Source organism: Peromyscus maniculatus, chromosome 1 (genome assembly GCF_049852395.1).
Source record: "Peromyscus maniculatus bairdii isolate BWxNUB_F1_BW_parent chromosome 1, HU_Pman_BW_mat_3.1, whole genome shotgun sequence".
Taxonomy (NCBI): Eukaryota; Metazoa; Chordata; class Mammalia; order Rodentia; family Cricetidae; genus Peromyscus; species Peromyscus maniculatus.
This window is the reverse complement of record NC_134852.1, coordinates 98,193,830-98,212,509: the sequence shown is the minus strand read 5'-3', so window position 1 is coordinate 98,212,509 and position 18,680 is coordinate 98,193,830. Positions and strand designations below refer to the sequence as shown.

Below are 18,680 nucleotides of genomic sequence, written 5' to 3'. Positions count from 1 at the left end.
ATTTCCTTGTTGCTCATACTTTCTTTAGATAAGAAACAAATACAGTTTAGCTCAGAATTTCGAGTTTTATAACAACCTCAATATGTTATGAATATGATTTCAGAATTTCGCAATGACAGCTACATGTTCTTTTTTCCTTTCAGGTGATCCAATATTAAACTGAGCTCTTACAGATTTGAAAGAAATTTACCTTCTCAATTCGACCTGCTGGAAAATCTAGAGTAACTTCTCTGGAAATGTGAAGAATCTGAATTTTGGTAAGGTACAAATTTCCAATTTCCATTGGTAAAATATTAAAATATGCTGTTTAAAATATTTTAAAAATATTGTAGATATAGAGGAAATTGGGAAGGTTATCAAGAGCAATGTAAATTAGTAGTGATTTATTCGCCTTTGTATCTCATATTTGCCTTCTTTCTGTTTTTCCACAGCCTGAGAATTATAATATTCTGGCAAGTGTCTATAATCTCACCCCAGTAGAACAAATTTTTTACTGTGTACACAGATAGCTTTTCTGTAAATATTCCAGAGAGAATTCATCTCATGTTGCATTAGAGAGGTGCTTTCCTATATGCCATCTCTACAGGACTTTGTCCTATACCCTTGTTCTGGCAACGTTGGTGGAATTACCTTCAGCTTAAGCAACCAACTGATTTTTTTAAACAAATCATGATCTTTTATTGCAATAAATCATGCCATTTCAAGACTTCTTGTTGTTTAGTAAAATATTTGTACATGCTGTACATACTTTACTTTGCCCAATCTAGTGGAGAAGATGCCCCTGTACCCTATATATTACTCTCAATCATTTATTCATGGCACACACACATAAACACACACACACACACAGAGAGACAGAGAGAGAGACAGAGACAGAGACAGAGGACAGAGAGACAGATAGAGAGAGAGAGAGGGAGGGAGGGAGAGAGATTTGCCTACTTGTATTTCAGTGAAGAATAGAATTATCTAAATAATGTTGACCTAGTAACCAAATAATATAATTTGAACATACATCACTTGACTTGTATCAGGACATACCAGATAATGTTGAAAAGTGAATTTTCAACAATATAACATTATAAAAATACACAAGAAAATGAGGGAATATTTGGTTGGAGTTTTTTAAAGGAAACTTATACAATCCGAATCCTGGCTTTTGAACATTACAGCACATTAGGAGAATCTGATCTGACAGAAATCAAGTGCTAAATATAAAAGAGAATGTTAGGAAAGGGATTTAGCAAATATAACTATATTGGATAGCCTTGTATTGTGAAACATTGACAAAAACTCCAAGATTAAACAGGGAAAGTCCATAATAACTGCTGGGTCAGGCTGTGGTCAGGTTGACTCTTATCTCAGTCTGATCACAGTGTCTCAACAGTGTCCAGATAATTACAGTTGACTCTGTTTAGAGAGGCAATCCCTGTTTAACCTAAAGAGAAATGTCAGGATGAAAAGTCTTGATTTGCTTTCTTGGCTGTATACATGCCAGAGGTTTTATTTGGAAGATTTGATATTTCTTCCCAGTTTGATTAATACTCCTAGGTCAGCTTCATCATTGAGTCATCTGTCTACAGTCCTCCACTGTTCAAGAAAGGTTTTAAGGAATAAAGACTTCCTCGTGATCCTTTGTAGATGATGTAAAAGATGCTGGTAATAAATTGGAAACATCCTAGTTAATCTAACTTTTTTTTTCAACCTTTAAGGGACAGCACTACTGGCTAGAGGTAGACACAGTGCTTGTCCCCAGAGTTGAGCTTCAGTTTCTCTGAATGTCTTAAACACTCAAATGCAAAATAATTTGTGGTAGAGATGTTAAGCTTTTATCTGACCTTTTGTATTCCACTGCGCATTTTTAGTGGTTTAAGGTAAAGCATTATCTAAATCTAAGTTATAATTTTCTAAAATTTCTTCATGAAAACTGTTAAGAGTAGACAAAATTTTACAGTAAAATGGTCAAATTTTTGTTGTTCAAACTCATAGCCATCTAATATAAATCCAAGTTTGTGTCTATAAAATTAAAAGTAACCATTACATTTTATTTTTAACTTTAATGTATTTATTTTTCTTCATTTTCTTTTGTTTATGCATATTGATGCATAGAAATTGTATATTATATTGGGTAATATGATCTTTTGATATGTGTTTAATTATCATATTAAGGAAATTTTTAGATATATCTTTAAAACTACAATGACACTGTCATTCAAATATTCAAAATCCTTTTCTATTGCCTAATGATATATTCATAAATAATAAGTTATGACACTTAAATGGAAACAAGACCTTCCTAAAACCATGAAAATATCTCCCTAAACTATGACCATAGACTTAAAATTATACACTAATTTATAGCACGTATTTTTATGCTACTCAGAAGAGTTAAGGTTCCATAACTGAATCATAACAGAAAATCTAGTTTGCATGTATAGAGCCTTAAGGACAATCCAAGACTGGAGAGAGAGAGAGAGAGAGAGAGAGAGAGAGAGAGAGAGAGAGAGAGAGAGAGAGAGAGAGAGAGAGAGAGAGAGAAGGGAGTCAGGGAGGAGAGAAAGGCTGAGAGATATACACAAAAAACAATAGGGAGAGAGAGAGGGCAAGAGACTGAGAAGAAAGGAGAAAGAAATGAGAGTATTTTTGAAAATGTGTTTGCAACTTACATGTACATTCTTGAATTCTATCCCATTGAGCATTTCTGTTATCGGTGTTATTACTTAGGGTGATGATCATATTTCTTCATTTTTTCCCTTTCCTGCTCACAGGGCCTGAAAATATCCCAGTATGCCCAATGTAACTGCAACAACTGGATTCATCCTTACAGCGTTCTCTGACATCCAGGAGCTACAGACTTTATGTGGAGTGCTCTTCCTAGTGATGTACATGTCGGTCATAATAAGCAATCTCATCATCATCACTCTCACCACCATTGACCTGCAGCTTCAAACACCCATGTACTTCTTTCTGAAGAATGTGTCCTTTTTGGATGTTTTCTTTGTGTCTGTTGCTATTCCAAATTTCTTTGTCAATAGCCTAACTCACAACAATTCCATTTCCACTCTTGGTTGTGTCTTCCAGGTATTTTTAATGACTTCATTTGCAGCAGGTGAAGTACTTGTCCTGACTGCCATGTCCTACGACCGCTATGTTGCCATTTGCAATCCCTTGCATTACCAATCCCTAATGAGTAGTGGTATATGTATGCTGATGGTGGGTGTTTCCTGGGCTATTGGGGTAATAATTGGAGTCTTATGTACAGCTGGCACATTTTCTCTGCCCTTCTGTGGCTCCAAAGTGATCGTCCAGATTTTTTGTGATGTTCCCTCGTTGCTAAGGATTTCATGCTCCAAAACACTCGTGGTCATTTATTCATGTCTTGGAATTGGTGTTTGTGTGGCCATGTCTTGCTTTATCTGTGTGGTGATCTCTTACTTTTACATATTCTCCACTGTGCTTAAGATTCCTACTAGTAAAGGTCAGTCCAAAGCATTTTCCACGTGCATCCCCCACCTCACTGTTTTCACTGTTTTCATAGCTACTGCTTGCTTTGTCTATCTGAAGCCTCCCTCAGATGTGCCATCATTCCCCGACAGGCTCTTTTCTGTGCTCTACACTGTGCTGCCTCCAGCACTCAATCCTTTGATCTACAGCCTGAGGAACAGTGATGTCAAGTGTGCTCTGAGGAGGTTGCAGCAATATATCTGCCCAAGGGGTTCACTTAATTTAAAACTTCAAAGTATTTTTCAGTGGTATAGCACCTCACAAGTTACAAGCAAGATTTGTAATTTTTGACTTTGGAAAGACAATTATAGGAATTCATATTTTGCCTTGAGTAAATAAAAACTCAGAACACAGTGGTATTATATAAGATCATAAAATTAGATTACACCAGAGTAACATATGAACTCCTGATACCAGTTTCTTCTTTTGTATGATAAAGGTGTTCTCATTTGAGAAATATAACCTTCTAAATCTATTGATCAATTTTATTGCTAAGATTCCATGTTAGGTCATTTCATGACTTCTTATCAGGTTCATTTATTTCATAAATAAATAAACAAGTGAAATCAATAAAAGACCAATTTAGATACGGAAAGTATGTGAGCAATAAAGGTAAATCCACATATGTTTCCTATGCCAGTCTGTCTAGTATAGAGGAAACAGCAGGGAAACTAAACCAGTAGAAGCAGAGTATTCTGGAGACTTGACCCAATCTGTAAAGCAATACCAAACACTTACAGCAAAGACAAATCTGGAGAAAGATTATATGAGCCAAGTTCTAAAATATAAATAGTGGCCACTCTGGTTGAGGGTATTGTCAGAAAGACAGTAGAGAGGTGAAAATTTGGGTGCTTCTTTTTTTTTTAACTCTTCTCCTTAATACAAACATTATTTATAGATGAGAGAATGCAAGCTCATTTGTCTAAAAATTTAAATAACCTAAACAAGTTCTAGAGACTTAAACATTATAGACAAGTCCCTCTCTCAAAATTATAGAAATGATAAAATGTTGCTGGTACGAGGGGAATCTCTGACTTTCTTGGGTGCTCATAAGATTCTCTGTGATTTGTGAAATGACCTCAACATCATGCATACTGTTATAGGATTTTACCACTGGTGAGTTGTAACCAAGTCCGTGAATAGGTGCTTTTTTGTGATGTAGCTGACTTTGTCTCCTCCATGCCACTGTAAGTAAGGAACCTCAGTAAATTCACTGGTTTACCATGTTGCACTTTGGTGAAATTACTTTTGTATTCCTTTGGTTGTATCTGGTGTGAGTAGGTATTGTTTCTCCAGAGGAACATTTAACACAACAATTTTCCATATGTGTTTATTAACCTGCCGGTAGGCCAGAAAAGCCATACCTCTAGCTATGTGCAGGTGAATTTTCCCATAACAGAATAGAAAGAAGTTGTGGAACCAACTAAATTTGCAGAGGAAATCACTTGTCTATGAGTGGGAACCTATTTTCAGGTTTCCTAGTGTCTTTACCCAGCAGGTCTGCATAGAGGGGAGGATTAGACCATGAGCCTGAGTGCAGGTGCCTGAGATGGTCTGCATTGGCTGTGGTGGGAAGGGTGGAGGTCTCTTTTGCTCCACCACCTTGGCATTCCTATAAATATCCTAAGGCAAAGACAGTTTTGTGGGACCGATGGAATAGGTTCCAGTCCTTCTTGAGGCTATCCTGTATTTTCTATCTTTATCTCTCCCCTCTATATTCTTCTATCTAATATTTCCTTCTGCTCCTACTCAAGAGAACTCTGGGGAATTGTGTGTGTAGTGGGCAGTCCCTCCACCTCCATGAAAGATTTTCCTTGGTAAATTTTTACAGTGTCTTCAAATACAAAATATTTTGTGTCTGATGCATGGAATCTCCTTGGAGAGTCTATGATTTTTCAGAATAATTATATATCTCCTATATTTAATTGAGTTTTCATTTCTCAAAAAGTATACTATTTGGAGTGTATGGCCTCTTTCAGTTACATTAACAATGTTTAATAGTCACTCTGACAAAGGGTTACTGGACTCTAAGTTGTGATTTGAAACCATGTCCATTTCCCTTACCCGATTTCATCTTAGACTCACACATAGTGAGACAAATTACTTATGTCTATCATCCAAGCAAAACCAAAATGACTCTCCATTCTGTGATACATGCTGACTTCAAAACCACTGTTAATAACAAATCCTATGAATACATGCTGTCATTTAAATTTTCTATGGGATACTTGATGATAAACACAGGTTTTGACTGACATGGCCCTGCTATGCTTGACTCAGCTCAAACCACAGGCTGTACATGATTTAGTTTGGTTGGACCTCAATGTAATCTCAAGGCCTAGTTTAAAATAAGACCCAAATAAAACACATCACACTAAAGATATCCACTGATGTAGTTAACAACAAAAAAATTCTTAGCCATGGTTTTCACAAAAATACTCTCTCTTCTATGTGGTATTCAGATTTCAAATATTTCCCCTTCCAACTAAAACTTTTGCCTGTTGTTCTTTTGTGTCTAGTTATTTGTTGGCAGCAGAAGCTGAACAGACCTTGTGCATAGCCTGTTTGCTTGCCCTAAATTTCCGTTCTTCCTCTTTTCCTGTGGTCAGTAAGTCACAGGGTGTTTACAACAAAGCTATTGCTGGAACATTGTTTCGAAAATCAGCTCTCTGCTGATTCACTTGTATTTTCCTGTTTGGCTGAGCTGCTGGGACCCGGATGGGAACCTGAGGACTGTACCCTGACCCCATGGAGAGTAGGAAGTAGCAGGGTATATTAGGCTGATGGATAGTCAATAAAGGGGCTCTCTTTGGGTGATCAATCACGGTGTGTGCCGAGTGCTGCTTAACCTCGATGTCCCTTGCCAGTTCTCGGTCTCGCCAGTTCTCGGTCTCCAGCCCTGTGTGTTGAGGCAATTGGAGGTTCCATCGAGACTTGGAAACAAGGGTAAGCATTCAAGGCTCACCTTCACAAAGGAAGGGGGTGGATTGGATGTAACAGAGTAAAATAGGGTACGTATCATGGGGAATTTCACAGTTAAGGCTCAGATGGCCACTGAGTTGAGAGAGCTGTTGCAGAAACAAGGAACAGGTATTAAGTCTAGTACCACACTCACATTTGTGGACACTATAGCTGAAGCTAGCCCGTGGTTTCTGACAGGAGGAGGGTTGAATATACCTGATTGGGAACTGGTGAAACGTGATCTACAGAAGGTATTGCAGGATAAGGGACCAGAGAAGTTTCCTATTGCAGCCTTTTCTCTTTGGAGGCTGGTAAAGGATGTGTTATTAACTGACAAGGTGAAAGTGAAGGAACAATTAGCAGAATGTGAGCAGGCTTTTGCCACTGCCCAGGAAGCTGAAACTAATGAATCTTTAAAAGAGGAAAAAGAGGAAGAGAAGGCTATGAAACCCCGCAAGAAACTTGCAGTTCAGGATTATGAGAGTGACCTTGAGTCTATATATGAGTTGTTGGATGAGGAGGAGCAGTTAGAGAAAGAGATCGAAGAATTAAAACGGCAGCTGCAGAAAACGAAAGTAAAACATAAAGAGCCTTCGGCTCCAAACGATCTGCTGTCATCCACCTCTTCATTATCCATACTGGTTGGATAGGGACAACCAGGGTGATAAGGAGGAAGGAAAATGGAGGGGAGTTATGTGGCAGGATACTGTGCAGGCTTATCCCATTTCCGAAACTGTTAATGCTGCCAGACAAGCCGCCAGGAATCATCTACCTTTGACATTTAAAGAAATGAAACAATTAAAAGAAGCAGTGAGCAGTTATGGTACACAGGCTCCATTCTCTGTGACACTTTTTGAGTCCTTTTCAATTAGTTACTTAACACCTAGCGACTGGCAGCAATTATGCTGTGCTGCCCTGTCTGGAGGAGATTATCTCTTGTGGAAAAGTGAGAATCACAAAAGATGCTTAGAGCTGGCACGCATTAATGTGAGGGCTGATCAACCCCAGAGGAATTATGACATGCTGGCAGGCACAGGGCAATAAGCTGATATTCAACAGCAAATATTGTATGACCCTGGCACTTATGCTAAATAGCTAATGCAGCGGTCTGAGCCTGGAAATCTCTGCCAAACCTTGCTGCCAGAGAACAAATTTCAGAGGTCTTTGCCGGAGAACAAATTTCAAAGGTCTTGCAAGGTGCTTTAGAACCCTATGCAGATTTTGTGTCACGGGTTTTGCAATTGGCAGGAAAGATCTTTGGAGATTCTCATCAGGCTATGCCGGTAGTTAAACAGTTGGCATATGAGAATGCAAATAAGTATTGCAAAGAAGCATTAAGAGGGAGCAAAGGCAAGAGTTTGAATGACATGCTTCTTGTCTGCAAAGAAATAGATGGTAATCATATAACTGGACAAGTTTTAGCTGCTGCCATAAGACATGGCTGGTAAGGCATGAATGGCCAAGGTGCTCAACTTAAAGGATGTTTCCAGTGTGGGCAGGAAGGCCATTTGAAAGGAGATTGCCAACAAAACAATCCAAACCAGTCACCCGGAATATGTCCCAATTTTAAAAAGGATCGGCACTGGAGTTTTGAATGTAGATCTAAGTTTGACGCACGGGGTAACCCACTGCCTTTGGGAAACAGGGGACGGGGCTGCTCCGGACCCCAAAAGCCAGAGTGTACAGAGCTATGCAGACCCAAACAGTAATCCCAGGCTGTGGTTGCCTCCATTTCATTCCACAAAACAACCCCTTTCAATTGACCAACTCAATCAAGGAACATCAGGAAGTGCAGGACTGGACCTCAGTTCTGCCGCCAGAGCAATCTTAACCCCTCAAATGGGACCTCAAGCACTACCCACTGGAGTATATGGCCCCTTACCAAAAGGATCTGTGGGACTGCTTTTGGGTAGAAGTAGTGCATATATGAAGGGCATAAGGATTTTGCCTGGAGTGATAGATAATGACTATGAGAGAGAGATAAAAATCATGGCATTGGCAACACAGCGGATCTTAGTGATCCTGTAAGGGGAGCATATAGCTTAGCTACTTCTGCTTCCTATTGTTTCTACAAAAAATAGAAGTTTATGTGTGGCCCAGGGAAAGGGAGGTTTTGGGTCCACTGGTACTCCTCAAGCATTCTGGGTAGCCCATCTAGACTCTAGGCTTAAATTAGAATTAAAAATTCAAGGTAAATCTTTTGTGGGGATTCTTGATACTTGGGCAGATGTATCCATTATATCCAAAGAATATTGGCCTGTACAATGGTCTCTGGAGGATTCTTCAGCAGTGTTACAGGGCATAGGACAGACCAGACCACAGAAAAGTGCCTGCATATTTAAGTGTAGTGATCAGGAGGGGCAAGAAGGACATTTTCAAACTTATGTTGTATTAGGTTTACCTAGTAACCTGTGGGGATGATATGTGTTAAAAACCATGGGAGCAGTTCTCACTACTCAAGCTCTAAAGACCTTAATGCAAGACACAAAGTTGTGAAACTGCCAGAGAAAACACTTCACAGTAGAGACACAGGCAAAGATATTTTTCCAGATTGATTTTTCACACTTATTTTAATTTTCTATAATTTCATAAGTGAGTATTGTGTTTATAACATTTCCAATAAAGACTTTCCTCCATTCAAATCCTCCCATAACTTTCTCCCACTTAATTTCAAATTAATTGTCTCTTTGTAGAAATTATTATTTACACACACACATACACACAGAGAGAAAGAGACAGAGAACAACCATGCCACCACCACTACCAACACCAACAGGACACTACCAAAACCACCACTACATTGGACTACTTTTATGCCATGCTATGAAGAAACATTCCAATCAATTCCCCTAACTGATTGATATCTATTGGTCTCTTGCATATATTAAGTTAATGAGTAAAGAGTTAATCATAGGAGATAGTAGTATGTTATACAAGAAGAAACATGTAAATTTTCCTATTCAAAAATGAAATGGATAAACATTAAAGCTATAAGATTGATTATTGAATAGAATAAGTGTTAAAGACCAGTAATTTCATTGTTCATACTATTTGTGTATGATTTTTACTTTGAAATAATATTTGTTTCCTAAATTGTCTAAAATGTGTCCTCAAAACTTTGGGACAAACCTACTTTAAAATTGATGTGAATTAGCTTAAGTGAAATAAATGATCAATTGAAATATATAAATATGTGAAGCAAGAACTTCTGGCACATATAATATTAAATATTGTGGAAGAAATAGAAAGAAATCTGCATTTGTTGAATGGAGGATTCTTGCAGGGATGTTGTGACTACAACTTTGTTAGGCATACATTAGGATTGTGCAAGTGAGAACATGTTTGATATTTTTTGGATCCAGGAAATTCTTCAAGGAAGGATGGAAAAATGAAACAAATAAAGATACAAAATAAACCTGTGATAATCCCTATTAGTACTCTTCTCATTCCTGTGGCAGAATACCTGAGAGCAAGGACTATTGGAGGGAGAATTCAGCTAGGATCCCAGGTTCAGGAGGCACCAGTCCACTATGGTAGAAAAGACGTTGCATCTAGAGAGGATTCACCATTTTGGAAAGAGTATACAATAACCCTCTTCACATACTGGTTGACCAGAAGGCAAACAGCACTAGAAACAGAAACAAGTCCTAAGCTTCAAGATATTTCCCTACTTTTTTCTACCCATAAGCTAGGTCTCTGTTATTAGTGATTCCAAAGCATCACAAAACAATTTGATCATCTGGAGACAACATGTAAAAATACATGAGCCTGCGAGTTACATTTTTATAATCAAACCTTAAGAGTTAATTGGTATCATAAAATCAATATGAATTCCTGATGTGGATAATGCCCAATCTATGTCAAATTGATGAGTAAGTTGCAACAGTGAAGGCCCAAGTAAAAATCTTTAATTAAAGGATTTCTATAGCTACCATTTATTATTATATTTCCTATACAAAGAAAATTTTACTTCCTTTGTATTCTCCCCTACTATCCTCTTTTATTTCTCTTACACTAGTCACTTTTCATCTCATTTTTCTTTTCTTTTAAACTGCAACTGGCAGTAATCTTTCACAAGTATGCTTTCATCCAAGCATTTTCTTCCAGAGACCACATATGGCATGAAGTTAAATTTAATTAGTGTCATTCATTACCCATTAAAATAGTAAAGACAAGCTATGTAGTGTACTTGTGAACAGATTTGACAATAGCATGTGGTCCAGGAAGGCAAAGATAAACACAGTAGTAAAAAAAGAGTAGAGACTCTTCAGTGAAGAAATATATCTTTAAATAATTAACTATCTTATGCCCTTTTTAAGTATCAAGGCCATGCATGGAAAACTGGATGGAAGAACTATTTCCAGTTATAGAAATACAAATGTCACATGGCTACTATTCATCATACATGATCACAACATCCCATACTTCATTCCATTCTAGAAGTGAGGGATGTGATAAATAATGCACACTTTACAGTGGATATGGAAAGCAGGCATAGATATTAGATTAATATTCAATTTTGCTATTTTTTAATACTCAATAAATGGAAACTACTTAATTATTGCCGCTAGTAATCCATACTTTCATTTTTCTTTTTAATTTATTTTTCTCTCTTATCTTACATCTGAACCTCAGTTTCTCCTCCATTCCTTTCTCCCTGTCCCTCTTCCTACTTCACCTCTTTCCCCCTGTCCTCCATTTCCTTTCAGAAAAGAGCAGGCCTCCCAGAGATATCAACCAAACATAACATATCAAGTTACAATAATTCTAGGCATACACCCTCATATCAAGGGTGGATGAGGCAAACCAGTAGGAAAAAAGGGTCCAAAAAAACAGATGAAAAGTTAGATAGCTCCTGCTCCCACTGTTAGGAGTCCCAAAAGAATACCGAATATACAACATAATATATATTCAGAGGAACAAGTATAGACCTATACAGACTCCCTGATTGTTGGTTTAGTCTCTTTGAGCCCTTGTGAGCCCTGGTTAGTTGATTCTGTGGACCCCATTCATTCTTGGGTGTCCTTCACCTCTCTGGCTCCTACAATCCTTTCTCTTGCTCTTTCTTCTACAGGATTTCCCAAGCTCTGTCTACTGTTTGGCTGTGGGTCTCTGCATCTGGTCCTATCAGTTGCTAGATGAAGCATCTCTGATTAAGAGTGCTAAGCTCAAGTCTACCTAAGAACACAGCAGAGTGTAATTAGGAATAATTTCATTCCTTATTTTTTTTTATTATTATTCTTTTGCCAGTCCTGTTTGGTTTTACCAAAGGTTTCTTGGCTATCTATCCCTGGTACCTGACCATCCAGGCAGTGCCAGGTATGGGCTCCCTCTAGTGGCATAGGTCTCAAGTTACATCAGTCAGTGGTTAGACTCTCCCACAAGTTCTCATGCACCTTTAGACCACCACATCTTGCAGGCAGAAGAGGTTGTAGATTGAAGGCTTTGTGGCTGCTTTGGTGTCCCAATCCTTCACTTAAAGCCTTGCCTTGTTACAGAAGATGACCACTTCAGGCTCCATATCCCCTGTTACTAAGAGGCTTCACTGGGGTCACCCTGGTAGATTCCAGGGAATTCCCATTGCACTGCTTCAAAAAAGCCACAGAATGCCGCCCCGCCCCTTGTCCAGTTGTCTTTCCCAGTACTCTCTTTTTATCCCTGGACCTGATCTCTCCCATTCCCATACCCAACCCCCAGTGCACCCACAATAAATTTTCTCTTTCCCCTTCCTAGGAGATCGTCTTATTAATTAGAGCATATTTGAAACTCACATATCTGACCTTGGTGTGTTGGTTTCTTCATTATGAATGGGAGGTCACTAAGAAGTAGCTGTTCCTAGGATAATGGCATAGCTTGAAACAAAACCATCAATCAGATACATTTAATGAGATATGACACACAGTTAAAATTAAAACCAGCAGATGTTTTATTCATAAAAGAAGGGGAAGAAAAATAAAAGCAAGAGTTAGTATTTGTGGTCCCTTGAGTTTAGCATACAGTGATTTCATTCTTTCAGGATGTGAAATCTCCTAGGCTCTCATTCATATTTATGGTTTCTATAGTAGATAAGATGATCCAGAGCGGTGGGCATTTTAGAATGTCTGTGGCAATAATTTTTCTGTATTAATTGTTTATGTCTTCTGAATAGAATTTTGATGTCTTTGTTTAACAAGTGTAAGTGCTGTTCTTGGGTCCATTTAGAGGGGTCACTTGTCTCTTGATCTCTAATTTTGAATTCTTTGTATGTTTTGGATATTAACCCTTTGTCAGATATGGAGTTGATGAAATCAGATGAATCATATGCATTAAATAGGTTTAACCCAGCAAGTCCTACAAACGTATGACAATAAGGAAGTTGTCTCCTGTGCTAATGCATTCAACTCTATTCCTCACTTTCTCTTCTATAAAGTTTAGTGTATCTTTTTTTCTGTTGATGTCATTGATCCACTTGGAGTTGATTTTTGTGCAGAGTGATAGATATAGATCTATTTGCTTTCTTCTACATGCTGACATCCAGTTGGAGTAGTACCATTTGATGAAGATGGTTTCTTTTCTCCATCGCATATTTCTGTCTTCTTTATCACAAATCATAGGTGTATATGTAGGTTTACATTGGAGTCTTTGATTTGATTCCATTGATCAACCTGTCTGATTTTATGCCAATATTATTTAGGTTTTATTACTATAATTCTGTTTGACAGCTTGAAATTATGTATGGCAGTAACTCTAGAAAATTTTATTATTGTGCAGGATTGTTTTATGTATTCTGGGCTTTTTAGTTTTCCATGTGAAGATGACTTCTTTCAATGTCTGTAAAAGAATGTATTGCAATTTTAAGGGAAATTGTTTTGAATCTGTAGACTGCTTCTTGTAAGATGGCCATTTTTACTATGTTAAAATAATCCAGGAGCATAGGAGATTTTTTTCATCCAATAAATTTTTCATCTGATATTCAGTTTCTTTCTTCAACGACTTGGAATTTTTGCCATACAAGTCTTTCACTTATTTGGTTAGAGTTATGTTTTACATTATTCGTGGCTATTGTGGAAGATGTTTCTCTGATTTCTTTCTCAGGCTACTTATCATTTTCATATAGAATAGATACTGATTATTTTGATTTAATCTTGTACCCAGCTACTACACTGAAGATGTTTATCAGCTGTAAGAGTTCCATGATAGATTTTTTTGGGTCACTTCTATATACTAACATATCATCTGAAAATAATGATAGTCTGACTTATTGCTTTCCAATTTCCAAGGCTCCTTGGTCTTCTTCAGTCGTCTTATTGCTGCAGCTAGAACAGATAACATAGTCACTAAGATTGACAATTAATGAAGAGGACCTCATGAAACTGGAAACCTTCTATAAAGCAAAGGACACTGTCTGTAGGACAAAATGGCAGCCTGTAGAATGGGAAAAGATTTTCAGTCTTTGGATCTGTGAGGAACTGGTTATGGGGAAGAATAGCCCTGGTATCTCTAGAACTTATACATCTGATTTTGGCTTTTGCCCTAGGGTCTGTACTCTAAACCCAAGAACATGGTTTGTGACCTTTAAAATTCAATGGTAATCAGAAGAAAAAATGGTGTACCTTCATGGGTTCTTATGGGAAATTAACTCAGAGATGGCTAAAACTTAAAGGGACCCTCCTCTAAAATAAATGGATAAAATGAGGTGGGAGATTCTGATAACATTTAGGAAGGGACTATACCCTCATTAGTATAGAAGAAGTTATAGAAATGCAGAGTCACTAGCATCCTTCAATTTGTGTAAGAAATTTATGGTACTTTCTGAGGGAGTTAAGGTATATGATTGATGATGGAGTGGGGGGTTCAGGAACTATATATGAAGGAAAGACAGTGACAGAGAAAACCAGAAGTTGTCAGATCTTAAACTATATGCTGCTTTGCTCATACCATATGCAGCTGCCTCTCTTTATCTCTATGTTTGATATTACTGTGTGAGTCCCCAGTTCTCAGTTGTAAAGCTCCATTCCCACTCAAAGGGATGAATTCTCTTCAGAATCCCTGCCATGATGATAATTCTCCTAAACCACATATACAAAGACTTTCTGATTCAGTGTCCTCCTTGGAAATGCAACTTTACATGTGGTAATGTGAGTCAAATGGAAATATGACTTAAACCATGTGCCCTTCAGGGCTCACCCTACATTTGCTGCTGCTTATCCTGGCCCAACACTGACCTCTGACCTCTGGTGAGTCTCTCTGGTTTGGGATATACCTATCTTTGGCCTATGTAATTAGCTGAGTGCAGACCCTGGATATTTTGAGTCAAGCTTCATTGATTTAAATAGTCAAACTGAAGAGTGATTGATCCTCACTTATCGTCTTGGTTGTGACATTGTCCAAGAGGAAAGCAAAATGTACAGGGAAACATGTTTCCTTACTCCTTCCTATCCACTTGACATGACAGATAACATAACAGGTGCTCCCCAGTCTCACCCACCCAACAAAACCCCCTTGAGATGCACTTTACATAATTGTAAAACACTATTCTGAAGGATATGTTTAATCAAAGGAACTGGTTTTCTTTTTATAACACTTCTCTATTGCATTGGACCCTGCTGATGAATTGTTCTGTCTGTGCCCATTTACTCCAAAATCCAACTCCTCCCAGACTGCATTCTTTACTCAATGGTTCCATTGCTAAATGACCACCATCTCTTCTCTCTGTGGTTTCCCTTCTGCTATTTTAGCAAACTCTAACACAGATAATCTGCTTCCTGAAATACCTTTTCAACAAATCCAATTAAAGATAAAATAAAAATTCATCATAGACCTCCTGGCTCACACTAGCAGCTAATACTTTACTTATTATTTTGATTCTTATATACATATGCTTCTGTTTAGTTTTCTGATAATTCAATTCATCCAAATTACTATGCAACATCAAAATACAGATTTATGTGCACAGTATCATAATAATGTGTAAGGACACATACTAGCTTCTCATTCAAACACTGTGAGGTAGGGAGGCCTCCTATAGCAAAGATGAACAGTTCAGAAGAAAGCAGCTACAGAGTTCCAATCATTAATCACAGGAACAGGAAAGAGAATTCTCTGATCCAACCCAAGTATCTCAGTTAAAAGGACAAATTTTGATTTCTTTTTCTTTCTCATATTGTTCCACACTGTTCCCAGATTTCATTTCATATTTTCAATCTTTAATTTATTTTTTCATCTCTTTCTTTTCTCTGGTTCTTCCTCATATGCATTCCTTTTTAACAGTTGGCTGTATCTTTCATTGTCCTTTCCTCAGGCTTCTTTTTATCATATTTAAGTACGTTATTATCGTTTTTCCTTTATTAGATTTTAATGTCTTAATATATTCTGTCTTTACCTATGCTCCTTTCTATGGTCATTGTGTAGTGGCATGCTTATTATTAACTGTATTTTTATTGTATTCTTACATATGGTTTGACAGTCTGTTATAGTGTTCATTTAAATAATCAGTTTTAGTGATCATCTGTAGTTACAATTACAGTCAGATCTAGTGGTCAAATGTAGTGGTCCTTTAGATTTTCAGCTTTGGAGGTCATTGTGGTGATCAGCTATTTTTCTTAGTATTGTGGAAACTTATAATAGTCACTTGGAGATCAATTGTCATGGTCACTTTGGTTGTTATAGTGTTCACTATGGTCAACTGTGGTGGTCAGCTATATTGGTTAGTTGTAGCAACCACTATGGATGCCAATTGTCTTGGTCACTGTGGTAGTCAGCCATGGTGAACACTTTGGTAATCAGCTGTAATTGTCACTGTGATAGTAAGCATGGTGATCTCTATTTTGGTCTGTTGTAATAGTCAGCTATAGTAGTCAACTAGGGTTTTTAATATTGTATATAGATGTCAGTTATAGTGGTCAATTTGGTGGTCATTCTTAGTGTTCAGTCGAAAGGCCAATTGTTATGGTCACTGTAGTGGTGAGCCAGAGGGGTGTCAACTGTGGTCTCTTGTAGTGGTAGCTGTTGCAGTCACTATGGTGGCAGGTATAATGGTCATATAGAGTGGAAACTATGGAGGTCAGTTGTCATGGTCACTGTGGGGGTCAGTATAGTGTTTATTGTGAAGGTCAGTGGTGATGGTCAGCTAGAGCCAATATTATGGTTAGTTATAGAGGTCAGTTATAGTTGTCAATATGATGGTCACATGTGGTGGTTGGTCACTGTGATAATCAGTCATATTGGTCTGTTAGTTGTTTTGGTTAGTTGTAGTGGTTGGCTATAGTAGTCAGCTGAGGTGGTCACTATTGTGTTCATTTGTATTGGTCCATTGTCATGGTCACTATGGAGATGAGTTTTAGTGGTCACTCTGATGGTCCGTTATCGTAGTTGTGGTGGTTCCAATAAGAATGGCTCCCATAGACTCATATATTAGAAGACTTCATCATCAAGGAGTGACACTACTTGAGAAGGATTAGGAGTTTTGGCCTAGTTGTAGGAAATGTGTCAATGGGGGTAATCTTAGAGGTTTTCAAAAGCCTAAGCAAGGTCCAGTGTCTTGTTATGGTATCTCTTCATAGCAATAGAACACTGATTAAGACAGTGGTCATTGAGATGGTCGGTTTTAGTGTTCACTGCCACGATCACCATAGTGATCACTATGAAGATAACAGTAGTGATTAGTTGTGCTACTCTCTAGTCAATCATAATGGTCACTATGGTTGCCAGTTGTATTGTTTGTAGACAAAACTCTAAATGGTCTTATTAAATAAGAAACACAGAGGCAAATACAGAGTTAAAAGCCCTAGAGATCAGAGCACTAGCGAATAGCCTTTAGGTTACCACTTGCCACTGTCCTTCTCCTGAGAGAGAGACCTTCTCCTGTATGACCTGTCTTTTTATTGCTTTTCTGTTCTACCTCTTCATTGGCTCTAAACCCAACCACATGACTTCCTCATCACTGCCTGTCTATACAGACTTCCATGTCTCTATGGTTGGTACTGGGATTGAAGGTTCAGGTCACCACTTGGCTATGTCCTTGCCCACACAGATACTCTGCCTGCCATGTGTTCAGATTAAGGGCCCTGGACTTCTGCTAAATGGGTTGCTTTTAGCTCTGATACCCAGGCAACTTTATTTATTAACATACAATAAAATCACATTTCAGCACAAATAAAATATTACCATATTAGTTCACTGTGATGGTAATTCGTAATGGTCACTGTGATGATCAGCCATATTGGTCACTCTGGTGGTCTCAGTGGTGATCATTTGTAGTGTCTAGTGTGATGGAAAACCATAGTCATCAATATTCTGGTCATCTTTGGTAGTCAGTTCTGGTGGTTACATTTGTCCTTAGACCAGTTCATCAGTTGCAGTGGTCACCAGTGGTCAGGTAAAGTGGACACTGAGATGGACAGTGTAAGGATTAGCTGTAATGATAACCGTGATAAACAGCTGTGTGATAGTTATCTCTGGTGATCACCATGGTCAGCTATAATGGTAAATTGTAGTTGGTACTATTGTAGTCAGCTGTAGTGGTTACTGTAATGATCAGCCATAGTGTTCAATGAGATGATCTGTAGGCATGATAACTGTGGTGGTTACTTATAATGTAGCCAATGTAATATACAAATAGTGAATGAAATCATGAGTTAGCACAGCTGGCCCAACTTTTCCATAATAGAATGTCCTTAACATAATTGAAAGTGAGAATAATATTATAGAAAATTAATAGAAACTGTTTTTTTTAGATCATCCAATACTCATTTTACTAAAACAATGTCTCCAGAAGATAATATACACTAAAGAACAGTCTTTCCCATCCAGTTTACACTAACAATAGAGCCCTTGTTTCCTTCTTTCTCCATGCTTACCTCCCCTTTTGATTTAGTATGTGTCTTAGACATTGTTCTTTTGCTGTAAACAGTTAGCATGATCACTGCAACTCTCACACAAGAAAACATTTAGTGGGGTCCTGCTTACAGTTTCAAAGGTTTAGTTCAGCATTACCATGGCAGGCAGAATGGTGGCATGCATGCAGACTTGGTGCTGGAGAACTATCTGAGAACTCTACATCCAGATCCCCAGAAAACAGAGAGGATCTCTGTTTCAAAAAAGCCTGGCTTAGGATTTTGAAACCTTAAAGCCCATCCTCATTAACACACTTCATCTAACAAAGCCATACCTCCTAACCTTTTTCAAACAGTGCCACTCTCTGATAACTAAGCATTTAACTATATGACCCTATGGTTGAA

The 18,680-nt window shown here is 37.9% G+C and overlaps 1 protein-coding gene across 1 annotated transcript; it reads left to right on the top strand.

Moving 5' to 3' along the window:
- The first annotated feature begins 2,784 nt into the window (after positions 1-2,784).
- LOC121826224 (olfactory receptor 14A2-like) lies at positions 2,785-3,852 on the top strand. Its single transcript, XM_042270052.2, has one exon. The coding sequence runs from the start codon at positions 2,785-2,787 to the stop codon at positions 3,790-3,792; it is 1,008 nt and encodes a 335-aa protein (XP_042125986.1). The 3' UTR covers positions 3,793-3,852.
- Positions 3,853-18,680: the final 14,828 nt, after the last annotated feature.

Excerpts from the sequence above, each read along its gene's own strand:
- LOC121826224 (XM_042270052.2), top strand. The coding sequence starts at position 2,785 with ATGCCCAATGTAACTGCAACAACTGGATTCATCCTTACAGCGTTCTCT.